The 13,712-nt window shown below is 36.0% G+C and overlaps 2 protein-coding genes across 3 annotated transcripts; both read right to left on the bottom strand.

Moving 5' to 3' along the window:
• Window positions 1-886: 886 nt before the first annotated feature.
• Window positions 887-9,799, bottom strand: LOC133879759 (putative RING-type E3 ubiquitin transferase C3H69). 2 transcript variants are annotated; one of them, XM_062318536.1, is made up of 8 exons: window positions 9,557-9,799; window positions 7,610-7,697; window positions 6,709-7,502; window positions 6,306-6,375; window positions 2,340-2,428; window positions 2,164-2,224; window positions 1,721-1,808; window positions 887-1,337 (listed from the first exon to the last, which is right to left on the bottom strand). In XM_062318536.1, exons 1-6 carry the CDS (start codon window positions 9,565-9,567, stop codon window positions 2,188-2,190), a joined length of 1,089 nt encoding a protein of 362 aa, XP_062174520.1. In that variant the 5' UTR covers window positions 9,568-9,799; the 3' UTR covers window positions 887-1,337; window positions 1,721-1,808; window positions 2,164-2,187. The 2 variants fall into 2 exon arrangements, with proteins under 2 accessions (XP_062174520.1, XP_062174519.1); XM_062318535.1 differs by lacking the exons at window positions 887-1,337; window positions 1,721-1,808; window positions 2,164-2,224; window positions 2,340-2,428 and adding an exon at window positions 3,092-3,587 and having other exon boundaries at window positions 9,557-9,796.
• A 1,728-nt stretch (window positions 9,800-11,527) lies between these two features.
• LOC133880361 (uncharacterized) lies at window positions 11,528-13,248 on the bottom strand. The gene is made up of 2 exons (XM_062319317.1): window positions 12,997-13,248; window positions 11,528-12,380 (listed from the first exon to the last, which is right to left on the bottom strand). Exons 1-2 carry the CDS (start codon window positions 13,205-13,207, stop codon window positions 12,151-12,153), a joined length of 441 nt encoding a protein of 146 aa, XP_062175301.1. The 5' UTR covers window positions 13,208-13,248; the 3' UTR covers window positions 11,528-12,150.
• Between the last annotated feature and the right edge of the window lie 464 nt (window positions 13,249-13,712).

Consider the following 13,712-nt stretch of genomic DNA (forward strand, 5'->3'; position numbering starts at 1 on the left):
GTGACATTACAATATCGTTGCTCATACTTCTTTGGGACACCAATGTCATGGTGAGACTCCAACTAGAGTACCCCAAGGTGAAACCACCATAGCTAACTTCGTAAGTTGTAGCACCTTCACCAACATTGATCACAGTCCTCTGAAATTCAGAAACATACGTTGTTGTATGATCACTATAAAATGAGAGGAATGATGGGTAATTAAGATACAGAGATGGGTTGGAGCAATTTTCCTTGGTAATGATGAAGACAAAACTTGAATAACACGTACAGTATGGACTCACAAAATTTTGAGAGTCGTGTCAACATAAGATTAGATGAACCCTAGGGACTTTTTTGAAGCTTCCAATTCATCTAGAGTTAAAAGTGCACCAAAACAGTGAAGACCATTATTATAGGTGTATGGACGAGATGGTAGGAATTGCTGGTTATCCAATAAGGTAGGGCTTGTAAATTGAAGAGAATTAATAGTGGATACGTACCAATTCTGACTAGTAAAAGCCCTTGGTCATGTGAGAATTAAGCTTATCACAGATTAACAGTAGTATATCATTAAGATATATTGGCTTGAATTAAATGATATGAGCATGTTATGAATGATATTTTCTACCTATCATTGTTATTGGGAGGGTTATAATCTGATTTTGAGGAAATGTAGATACAATGATAAGATTCCTTAACTGTACGATAAAGTAAATAAAATTTTGTATATCATTTGATGATTATATTTTGTTTTCGCGGCTGCAATTGGTGTGTATAATAGATGCTACCTCTAATATAATGCATCAATTGAAAACAAATCTCTATTTGAATCTTAATACAACTCAATAAAATTTTTGGGAGAGAGAGAGCTAGCGGCATTCGTCATAATCCAACATCTACGAACATAACTCCAAAAAAGTAGAGTAACCACTTTGCATAAAAAAAATAATAATAATAACAAGTAAAATACACGATAGAAGATATACGTTTTACGGAGCTCTTGCTGCCATTTATTCCCTGCCGGCCGCCCAGTAGCAAATTCTAGATTAGAATACAAAAGAACCTCAAAGACAATGTTTCGCGGGACATGTCGTCATAGCTCGATATTGACAACAGAAACAAAAACCAATTGACTTAAAACAGTTTCTCACTGATGGCAAGGGAACCATAGTAACAGCTCGGCTATTTGCACGTCCATTACTTTAAATTCATTATCCACAGCTGACGAGAACTATCAAACACATCCATCCAATGAATGGCGTACCTATGTTTTATTGATTTGATAGAAAATGCAGTCTAATAAATACGGTGGCATGCCCCGGCCTTCCTTGTTCAGGTCCCCTCCAGCAAGCAAATCTGCAGGGAGAGAGAGAGAGAGAGAGAGAGAATGGTAAGCCATCAAGTAATCAAAGACAGCAAGTAATCACCCTCAACAGGTTAAACCCAACACCTCACCATTTAAAGGTTTGATAAATACCACTAGGCTACAAAGGCTTGTAATGGAACTAAAATTTTTTTTTTTTTTTTTGATAAGTATGGAACTAAAATATTCAGGAAAAAACTTCTTTCAGTCTCTATTTGCAAAGGGAGACGGGGCCAAACCAAAAAAAATGATTTGAATGTCATTTCTGTGTCCACCTGAGCTACTACTGCCAATTTACATAAAACATAGAAAAGCATATAAAAATTCCATTGCAGAATAAACTCAATAAAAATTCCATCAGCATAAAATCTCATACCTCGCAACAAACTGGAGTGTCACACTGGCAATTGAAGAGAACTCTGCAATTGAAGTGGCACATGGTTTCTCCATAAAAATTAGATATCCTGCAACATGAATATTGGTTCAAGTAATCGATTAGGCCAATACCTCACTGGTGCATATTAAAAATGACCCCAGTTTTTTGGCAATAAAACAGTGCTAGGGCGTATTACAAAGATCAAGGCAACCCTTTAGACTCGTGCATATGAAAACATTCCGTCATTGTGAACTCTGATGGCCTCCCTTAGCACCAGGGAGGTACGCAGTACACTTTACATAATAAAAATTGCTTTATTTATTAGTTTAAGCTCTTGTTGGACATAGAATTATCTAGTAGTAAGGAACATCAACAATTTGACCCAAGCCCTAATGGACCAACACATATGGAAAGCAGAACCCAAGTCATGAGTTGTTACTTACTCTATAATATATAACAGCAACCCTTCACCTTATATGCAAGTTAGCAAGGAAATCTGACAGCCTGACAAAACCCAGAACTCAGTGAGGAGAACAGAAATAACAAAAAATAAAAAGAAAAATAATGAAATAGAAGAAAAATGGAGAACTGGAATGAAAATAGGAGGCACAGAGAAAACCTTATGTCCTTAGCTATCACAGTGTGTCCATCTTCAGCCCCAAGATGACGTATAACTACCTCCTCCAGTCTGCCATTTCGATATGCATGCTGCAAAAAGAGAACATCAATACAGAGGAACCTAATAAGAATCGGATCTTATTACACTGCATGCGACAACAAATGAGAGACGAAATAAGGAGCAGCTGCATATCATAACTTTCAAGATGAAAAGGCACATAAACCCGTAAAAAAAATCATGCAGCACAGATAATGTGTTCATATGTAACATAACATGACAAAGATGAGCCCCCTGTAATGGCCAATACTTGCAAATAAAGCACTTCATAAATCCCAGTCCACCGAACCCTTTACTAAAATTTGAATTCTAAAGAAGTTCAACAAGATCTGTAACCCCTCTTCCACTTATGGAAAAGAAAAATAACAAATAGAAAGAACATATGCCATGGTGGGACTCCCTTCACCAGCAATGGATGTAACATGTGTTAAAATATCAAGCTTCAAGGAGCATAAACTCGCCAAAAAGAGAAAAGGTGTAAATCGAAAACCTTGGAAAACAAAGTGACACGTCAAACTACAACCATGTTCTTTACAACAATGTTCTTTGTTGACAGTGTCTCCAAGGAAACTATGCACTATTACCCACAAACATGAATTTTTAGGCTCTCCCCACAATGGAAAATCTACCAAAGAATCTACAGTATCCAGGCTTGTTAACATCAATATCGGACCATGCTAATGATTATCCAAAGATAAAGTCTAACCCCGATGGGAGAACCTAGATATCAAATACAAATTACAGAATCTCGACATAACACAAGCTACGGTCAAAATAGTTCAAAAACTATAAGCAATCTTTTCGCAGATGCAACAAATAGTACACTGACAAAACAACACGGCAATCATAACCCAAAAAAAACCCCACAAAAAAAAAAAGAAAAAAAAACCCCACAGAAGATCAACAGGATTACAACTGGCTAAATCTAGTAGCTCATGGGCTATAAAAATCTTCCTCATCACTTGATGAGTCACATGTATCAAAACCCATATCCATCAATAAAAGAGCCATCTCCAAGGATGTTAATTCTTCGTTAAATAAATCTTCAGCATTATAATCCTCCAATCCTTCCAAGGGCTCGAACACATCAAACGAGTCATCCATAGCCACAAAATTGGTTCTGTGTGGACGTGGCCTTCGTGGAGGTGGCCTGAGATGTCTCCATGTGTACGAGCCTGGCTTGACCGTATGCTGGAAACACAACAAAATTCTATCCATTAAAGGAGTCAAAAAGCTAACCCTCTCCTAGATGAAAGTAAATGACAAACAAAAGGCGTATAACTCTGAAAACAGCATTCACAAGATGCCATTCTGACAGCAACTGTAGGAACATGACTCACTGATAAAGAAGGAACAGCACAGTTGTGCCAGACAAAACAAAAACAAAAAAGAAACTACGGAAACTGTGAAGAGCCAAACACAAAAAAGAGGGAAACAAGGAGGGGAGGGGAGGAGAGAGAGAGAGAGCATGAAGAATAAACATATAATACTGCCACATTGTTTTAATACACATTTTAATTTGATATACTAGAAATCTTTTTGTTTCAATTCTCTGCACAGATATGAGACATTTGAAAGACCAAATGGAGTCATATGAGATATTCAGGCATTTGAAAAGGCACTTTGATCTGGGAGGTGAGGAGAAGAAGTTTTTTTTTGTTTTTTTGTTTTTATTGGAAAATTACCTCATACCTCCCTGAGTTCTGATCCTGTGACAGATGGGACTTGAGTTTCTAATTTTGGTAATTAAGGATCTAAGTTTTGACCATGTGACAAATTGGCCCTTCCGTCAAGTTTTTAACAGTTGAAGCGCCAGTTGTCATCTTCTCCACGGAAGACCAATGAAATCGTGTCACATATATCAAAATCCATGCAACTACACCATGTATGCCCATAAATTTAAAAAAATAAATAAACACACAAACACACAAAGAAAAAAAAGAAAAGTTGAAATAAAAAAGTGGAGGAGTCACCCACTCCCTCAAAAAAAAACACGGCCGCATTTTTTTTTTTTTTGGGGGGGGGGCCTGGGGTGGAAGGTGGTGCCACCCCTCAACTTTTTTTATGTTTTTTTATTTTATTTAGAGGCATGTGTGGATGATGACTTGGCTTTTTAATACATGTGGCACAATTTCATTGGTCTTACACGGAAAAGATGTCGGTTGGCACTTCTACCGTTAAAAATGACAGAATGATCTATTTGTCACATGATCAAAACTCATATCCTTAATTGTCAAAATTAAAAACCCAAGTTCTTATCTGTCATAAGGCCAAAACTCGAGGGGTACAGGGCAATTTCCCTTTATAATTCTTTAAATGTTTGCACAAAGCTAAAAAAGGAGCATGTTCAATAAACCAACATGGAAGGCTTTGGTGAAAAGCAAAAAGGAAGGTACTACCACTGACACCACTAATGGAGTAGGGGCACACTGGTGCTTCAAGGGATGACCTGATGAAAAGGATAATAATGATTGCTCAATCACAGGCAGAAATGGCACAAGAGGTGCATGCTGGCAGTGGCAGGTATTTGCTCCTCAGATTTCTGAGATGCAGCAATGGAGGTGATTGTGGAGTTCAACAGGGGTAAGTCATGGAGACAACTGAGGTGGTGTTCACATCAGTGTGTGGTCAAGGTGTTGGTAGAGATGGCATCACCACATGTTTCACTATACTTCACTTTCTTTCTTTCTTTTTGGGTGGGGGGGAAGTAACCGGGAGGAAACCTCCACATCCCAACAGTAGATATTACTAAGACCCCTTGAAAGACCAGTAGTGTCAAAATGTTGAGTAGGGCATGCATTCTACAAGTCCGTCCTGTAACTGTATTTATGTACACCACTTAATAATCATAGTGCTACGATGCTCCTCTCTGCTATGTTGCATGTATGCTTACATACGTATAAACAAAATAGACGTACCCACATAGCAAACTTGTCAAATCGCAGGCAAGAAACAAATTTGTGCAAACTAATTTAAAGCATAATCACAAAGTTATGAATAAAATATAATTGAATCTCCTATGGGTCATCCAAGTTATGGTTCTGTCGACTCTGCTTTCTTCTATCAGTTGGCTAAAATTATCCCCTATTCTTCATGTTACCACTGAGCCAGCTCAGTCCTATCTTACCAAATAATAAAGCACCACTAAAGATTATGATGTAGTACTAATTCCCAAAGCCAGGTTGATCAATTAAAATTGACTTATATCAATTATCTAGGATGCATGCTAAGTTAGCCAAGAGACAGGGAGTTATAATACATGAAACAAAGACAAAAATGTGGTATGCCACATATCCTAGAATGTCGAATGATTGGAGCAGGCTTGTATATAGATACATAGATGGCTTCATTAAGAGTTAGAAAGTTATAAGATTTTGAGATTAGTCATTGTGTTTCTTTTCAAAAAGGGAAGAGAAGGGAAGAAATGAAAAGATAATTTTGGATTGCCAAAGCTTGTGAATCTGAAAGCATATTGTTATTGTGGTGACTTAACTTACATTCTAGAGCTTTTTTTGATGAATCTTACATTCTAGAGTTAGTTTTTTTTTTTTCGTTCAAATACAAAACTGAACTTGCTTTCTACTACACTAAACTGGATGGTATAATAATATCCTCAATTCTCAAATAATGACACAAAAAGGAGATGAAAAGAATACCAAAAAAAAAATCATCAACTAACAAAATGCAAATACAAAAATGACAGAAAACCTCCACATCTTCACTGCCAAACCTCCGGAAGATAAGGAACAAGATACTCTTATCAATGAGATATAATCTTTACTAACACACAGGATATAAAAATATCCAGGTACTTTAAGAAGCTTAAAATAAAATGCTGCATTAACCAAACAAGAAACCTTTTAAAATTGAAAATTGCAATAACTACATATTCATTAACACTAATATTACCTTGTAAAAGCAACTAGTCCCAAATGGGCAGTTTCCATTCCCAAAGTCAAAGTGCTTGCAATCAATTGACCTGCAAGAAGAAAATCATTAGTTACAAAACCAACAGCAATAACTTATCAAAAAAAAAAAAACCAACAGCAATAAACGTTCACGAAACTTATATTCTTAGTTATCTAGCTTTTTTATCAATTTCTTGAACTCACTAGCAAAAGCCCTTTTAAGGAAACTTGACTGAACAGTATCTGAAAATTGCCAGTTCTCAAACAATTTCAGATAGATTTTCCCAACTAAAGAAAACATTAGCAGCAGATGGCTTTGAGGGGAAAAAAATGAATATGGAAATGAAAAACCAGCAATTGGATTACAAATAACATAGAGACCTAGACGATGGTTAAGAAATTACTTGAGCTTAGTCTTGTAGCTTTCAACAATTTCCTGCTTCTCTTCCTTTGTAGTATACCAAATGACACTTGGAATAACAAAGTACGATAACTTGCGACAAATTGGGCACGCCCTCAAAGCATTATTAACATCCATCCCAGAGGTCGGAGAACTACTACGCCAATTCCTGATACAGGATATACAGAATGGATGATCACATTCGGACAGCAACCCAAATTTCCGTTCTGGTACTGTTAGCTTTGAGAGAACTCGTTCCAGGCAAACACTGCATTCTATTTCTTGACTATGTTTCAACGCCTCCAGGTGCTTTTGTTTTTTTTCACACATCTTCAAGTGTTCCTGTCTTTCCTCAGGTCTGAAAGGATTCAAGCAATGTTTTCCACAAGTGGGACATAAGTCACCGTGAATATGAGGACATTTTTCTCCACGCGGACAATTACCAGCAGCAGCAAATGAACAGATAGAATGGTCAGCTGGTCCATTACTGCTAGGCTCCCCAATATCCTCATCATCTAGAGGATCATGGTGCCCAAACTCTTGATTCCATGCAGGTTTAGCAGCAGGAATTAAAGGTCTATTTGAAGCAGATATCTCCATGGGAGTACCTAGGACTGGAGTAACCCCAACAAATGCAGTTCTAGCACTACAACCTTGAGGAACAGGATCTGAAATCAGAGATTGCTGTGCATTTGTTGATGAAGATGAAGCAGAAGAATGGCCTCGAGAAGCTTTAACATGTTCGTATCTGCAACGACTACCATACGTACAAATTCCTTTCTGGTAATAGGTGCAAACCTGCGATGAAAAGCCACCAAAAAGCAATGATGAGGCAAACAAAAAATATCAATGAGTGGAAATTAAAGGGCAGATATGAAAGCACATTGAGCTAAAAAAAAAATTACATTATTTGGAGCGGCTTTCCAATCATGTGAAAACTCACAATGCTCCCCTTTTAGACATGCCCCATGAGAAAAGAACTTACAAAGAACCCTGGAGGAGAGAGAAAATACAAGATGGTCACTTTCAAGTGAAGTTCTAACATATACCCATAGAAATAAGTTAATAAATTCGTAATCAGATGAAGTGGATTTCTTTTTGAAAGATAAAAAGCAAAAAAAGAAAATCCAATTCAATTCAAGGAAGCCTCATGTAATATGATCGCTTTCATGTGAAGTGTCACCATATGTCTGTAGAACTAATTCTTAAATTCGTAATTGAGTGAAGCAATTTTCTTTTTGAAAGATAGAACCCAAAACAAAATCCGGTTTAACTCAATCCCGAGTAACCACTTCAAGTACTACACACATTAAGAACAAACTGCAAAATCCAAACCAATATTATTATTTTTTTTATAAGCAAAATCAAAACCAAGATCTCATCGGCCAGGCGAAGTCTCCAAATTGATCACATGTTCTGCACAAATACATATATGTTACCATACTTAAAAAATAATAATAATAATAATTATTATTATTATTATTATTATGTGACCAGTTGTTGGAGTTTCACTTGTGATAAAATCCACATCGAGTAACAACAACAAAAGTGAGGGATTAATATAACATTATTGGGCCCAAAATCGTACGTGTTATCTCAAGGCCTCACATAGAGACTTTCTAGATTAAATATGCCACCAGTTATTGGAGTTTCACATGTAATAAAATCCACATCAAGTAAAAGCAACAATAGTGTGTCATTAATATAACATTGTTGGGTTCAAAACCATAGGCATGTTATATCAAGCCTCACTTAGAGACAAACTCCCCAGGTATTTATCTCCCCAACACCAGCTGATTGTTGAAGCCAGTATTATTGCATCAATCGATATCATGTCAATGCTACTAACCATACAGATTTTATGGGTGTAGACAATTCTGTATCAATATATACCAGAGAATATCAATTCCTACTCGACATATGACCTAACCATTAACCATGGTGGTCCAAAAGGCTAAAACGTTATTTCTTGCCTTAATTAATTAGGATGCTTATCGACCTAACACAAAATAATGTTTGCTTTATCGTCTCTCACATGCTTAACATACCTAAGCAGCCAACAACACCGAAATTTATCATTTCATTTATTTGTTTGTATTATGCTCTACGGCTTTGAGAAGCGGCAAGGCAGATTGAACCAACCACCTTTGTCATTAACGGGATGTGATGTGGGGGCTTATGCACGCAAAGGTTGATAAATGGGTCAAAAAATAATCATTGTTACCAAAAAAAAAAATTCAGCACCTATTTTTTCTTTGCAACCAAACAATAACTCACAAATCTTTATACCCACAATCTGCCTCTTCAAACCCATTAATAATTCCTTACAAAAGGTAACCACTTAAACATTCAAACAAACAAAAAAAACAAAGAAATAGTTTTTTTTTTAAGTAAAAAACACACAAAGAACTAGTAATACTAACAAAAGTTTCATTGGCAAACAATCGATTCGATATTCATGCACGATTATTCTACAAAATGCCCCAGAAATTTAAAAAACTTTTGTGAAAATCAACTCCTACTCAACATAGGGGTCCCAAAGCCGAAAAAAAAAAGATCAGCATCTACTTTTTGTTTACAACCAAACAATAACTCACAAATGTTCATATCCATAACCTGCCTCTTCAAACCCATTAATAGTTCCTCACAAAAGGTAGCCACTTCAACATTTATACAAGGACACAATAATATCCCCAAAAAAAATCATGGCAAACAATTAATTCGATATTCATGCACGATTATCCTACAAAATGCCACAGAAATATAAAAATTTTGGGAAAATCACGGTCAATAATAGCTAATTAAATCGACCAAAAAACAAATAAAGAAAGTTTAACTGGATTAAAGATTACCTCTTGGACATGGCGATTATATAATAAAGTGAGATAAAGCAGCGGCTTTATGAGAATCGAAAGCCGAAACCCTAAACCTCGAGATCGATTCTTTTGATGAGGAGCCGAAGAAGGAGAAGACGCAGCGAAAATCTAGGGGTACTCTCTGCGTGCCTTGCGGTGTACGATGGGTATGGATTTTGGGATTTAATTACGGGAATGTCCACCTCCTCTGGTCCTGTGGGAAAACTGTGTGTTGGTTTAGAGCGGGGCAATGGTGAAATTATAGCAAAGTGCGGGGTCAAGGGAGTTTCACTTTTTTTCTTTAAAAAAAAAAAGTAAACGTACCAATCAAATTACCAAGCCATTTGCAATATCTGCCTAAATTTTTAATTGAAGCAAGGTCCCCAAACTAACAGAAAATTGCAATATACCCCTTTCTACTAAAATGACAAAAATACTTTTATAATAAAAAAATTTAGAAAAAAATTAAAACAAAAATTAAAAAATATATATATATATCAGAAAAAACGTTTAAGAAAATTAAAAAATAAAATAAAATAAAAATTAGTGACCCACCCATGGCAGCGGGTCACAAGACCCGAGGCCCCTATGGTTTTTTTTTTTTTGGACAAAATGGATACATTGCAATTTTTTTTTTTTTGTAATTTGAATAAATATTGCTTCAAATTACAAAATAAAGTGAGGGTTCTATGCCAAATTCCAAATGGTAGAGTTCTTCATATTCATTTCACATTCATTTTATATCAATTAACATAACGTGTTTTAAATAGCTTATCATGTCAACCACTTAAAACACATCAAGTTAGCTGGAAGTGAAAAGTAACATAACTTAATGATAAAACTAACTTGAGAGCAACATTTACAAAGACAATTGAACTGAGATCCCTTACAATTGGAATAATTATTATTACTCATAATCTCTCTTCTTTGAATAACTCTTGCTCATATAAGAGAGTCAAATCTCGAGTAATTCTAAAAGTTCTTTGTGTCCCCATAAAAGTGAGGTGGCTTTTAAAATCACAATTTAATCAAAATTCAATAGTGGTCAATCACAAGTTCAATGGTAATTTTAAAAACCACATTATTATTGAAGAGATACAAGAGTGACACAATAAAGACTTATAGCATTACTTTCCGTCTCACATCTCACCTATAATGCCCCAACATGATTGCCAAGTAATCTCTCAATCTTTTGGATCCTAACACAAGCTCTCTTCCAGAGTATTGGATAAGGAAAATCTTCCTGACCTCAATTCAGATAACAGGGAAGAAAGAAAAAAAACCTTTTCATCTCCATATATGGCCACCATATTCTCACCCTCAGCCCTCCTCTCCTCCTCCACCAGCCAACTATGGCCACTACTGCAGCAACTCCAACAAGAAAGCCTCCGCCATTGGATCAAAATTCAATAGTGGTTTATCATAAATTCAATAGTAATTTTAAGAGCTACATCAATTTTAGAAAAACAAAAGGAGGACACAAGGATAATATGTAACATTACTCTTATGATATACATCAATTTCAAGTTGTTTGCTCTTCTTCTTTTATCCTTCAACATATTGGATGTTATGGCTACTTCAAAATCTGGGAGAGTATGCAAAGCTTTTGCTCGTATAAATATGGTAGACGAAATGCACAAAAAAATGTTTGCTTTACAGCATTATGATGGATTTTGCGTAAATATGGGGATTGCTTGGTAGCAGCAGGGTAGCAATAAAATCTTTCAAATGCAGTAATGAATAGAAAGGCTTTTAAAATTGTTTGAATCATAGGCCAAATTAAAGCTGAATAAATGGCTGTTGCATCTTCTCCTCGGAGCCATGTTTGATTGCCAAGTGAAACCTTAATCCTATTCATTTCAGTGTAACATGGTATAACCTAGGGAGCACAAGAGCAAAATTTGTTGATGTATTGAAATGGTTTATGGAATGAGCTTTCATCTCAGGTGAATACAGCAATCTGAACAATTTGCAAAATGTGAAATGCTAATTCTCTCACCATCAACCAAAATGATTCTAGTTACAAATTCGACTGAATCATTTAACTGAAGAAATGCTAGATCAATCACAGAAGGAAAGGGAGTATAATGCCCAAGTACTGTTAATTGTCATTCTAATTTGGTAAACTTACAAGGGGCTCTCACCGATCGCTTGGCTACTGCAGACATCCAAAGGCCAAATGAATTCATCAGTGCAAGACGCATCATATAAATTCCCAGAAAACATTCCAGAATGAAGGCCCAAAATTCAGCTTATCACCTATACATCAAATTATAAGACCTGCCATTTCTCTTTTCCAAAGCATCAAAAGCTGATTTCTATCTGGATCAGATGCATAACATATGTCATGGTATTAATAAGCAGTCAGCAACTCAGCACCACTTCCTGTGCTAATCTTGTAATACATTTAAGCCAAAAGTGAACCCATCATCATAAAAAAAACATTCCAGAATCAAGATCCAAAATTTAGCTTATCGCCTATTCAACAAATGATATGACCTGCCATTTCTCTTTTCTAAAGAATCTAAATTCTAAAGAATCTAAAGTAGATCGATATCTGCATCAGATGCATAAAATATATCATGAAATTACTAATGCAAAGTGAACCCATCATCATAGGAAACATGCCACCCTCGTCGACAAGGTGAGGCATTTTCATCATACTCAGCACAACAGCTCCATCTTTTCTTCCAATTGGCACTTCCAGTGTTTGGTCTATTATTCTTTTCATTCCATTTGTAAACAATTACTCCAGATCGGTCACTCCACTCTCCATCAATTCCTTGGTGCGGTGGAGCCAATGCAAACAATCCCTTCTCTCCTACAAACATTAAAATCATATGACCAACATCAAGACCAAAAATAATTTTGGAAGACCCTGCTCCACATATTGCATCTATAGAAACCCAACTGCATAAAAGATTGAAAAATATATAGATTGACCAAATGTTTATTAAAGTTTTTGTTTTCTGTTTCATCAGAACACTTTTAAAAAAAAAACACTTACAAATGGTAAGATACATGAAAACGACATAAAAATGTACCATATTTACAAATGGTGATGGACAGGATAGATGATCTTGATTTGTGATAAAGGAGGTTCTCTATGGACATTTTTTCCAAAAGAACTTCAAAGAAGACGTTCTATCTGAAGTTAAAACTTTTCTTTTGCCCTACTTTTTGCCCTCTTAATTCTATCATATGAACCACACACATATAGTTTGCCTCTCCAGCTGCAACATATATCTTCAAACCAAATTCCAACTGGGTGTGACATTTTTCTTTACTTGGTCAAAGAGGTTCACGTTTGATTAGCTCTATTTTAAAGCCTCGACTTTGTTCATAAAAAAAGCAAATCTTGGAAAAATATGTCATCTATAAATGAAGACACACGTACATAAACATGCGGATGAGGAACGAGATTATGAGTTACATACCAGTGGTGTGGCCGTGGAAGGAGCAAGCAGTAGGGGAATTATCTTCGTCCGAGTAAAGGGTCTTGCACCTTAGGCATCGCTTCTTTGTTTGAATTTGGGCTGTGCTTGGTCTGCTCCGGTTGGTGTTCAAGCAAGTCTTGATCTTTATCCCATTTGATGGCTTGCAATTGCTGATGAGGCGTTGAGAAAGATCGTAAAAAGCCGAAGACATGTTGTCGATGTTCCAATTGTGAGGAGCGAGGATGAGGTGGGACTGTGAGATATTATCAACGTGGGGATAGCGAAGTAGCCCATGATGAGTTTTGGGCTTGGACACAGCATAGGGGGTTAACACTCAACTTTCTCCACATTTCACAAGCTAGCCCAAAAAAAGATCTAAATCTAAAATGGGCTGTAAAAGAATCTCATGATATATATTCTGATTTGATTAATTTCTTGTCAAGGTGAGCAATGTGTAATTATATATAAATAAAGGATGATTCTGCAAATATGTCATAATAATGTGTTTCTTGAATCATTATATAGGTGATCTTATGGCATCCTATATAATTATATGGACAGAAATTTATTCGTTTTAGTTGCTTCATAACCTCATCAAAAGATAAAGTACTTAGCGATATATATGATTAAAGCTTTCCTTCAAATTAGGTTACAAAAAATTCTTTAAATTCAATCTGATAAACTAATATACATGATGATCACATCCGCCTTTAGAT

The sequence above is a fragment of the Alnus glutinosa genome, chromosome 10 (genome assembly GCF_958979055.1).
Source record: "Alnus glutinosa chromosome 10, dhAlnGlut1.1, whole genome shotgun sequence".
Classification (NCBI taxonomy): Eukaryota; Viridiplantae; Streptophyta; class Magnoliopsida; order Fagales; family Betulaceae; genus Alnus; species Alnus glutinosa.

Coding starts and splice junctions, on each gene's coding strand:
- LOC133879759 (XM_062318535.1), bottom strand. Junction 7,503..7,609: donor GGAAAGCCGCTCCAAATAAT/GTAATTTTTTTT, acceptor TTTTCATCGCAG/GTTTGCACCTATTACCAGAA. Junction 6,376..6,708: donor AGCTACAAGACTAAGCTCAA/GTAATTTCTTAA, acceptor TTCTTCTTGCAG/GTCAATTGATTGCAAGCACT.
- LOC133880361 (XM_062319317.1), bottom strand. CDS start 13,207: ATGTCTTCGGCTTTTTACGATCTTTCTCAACGCCTCATCAGCAATTGC. Junction 12,381..12,996: donor CTTCCACGGCCACACCACTG/GTATGTAACTCA, acceptor TAATGTTTGTAG/GAGAGAAGGGATTGTTTGCA.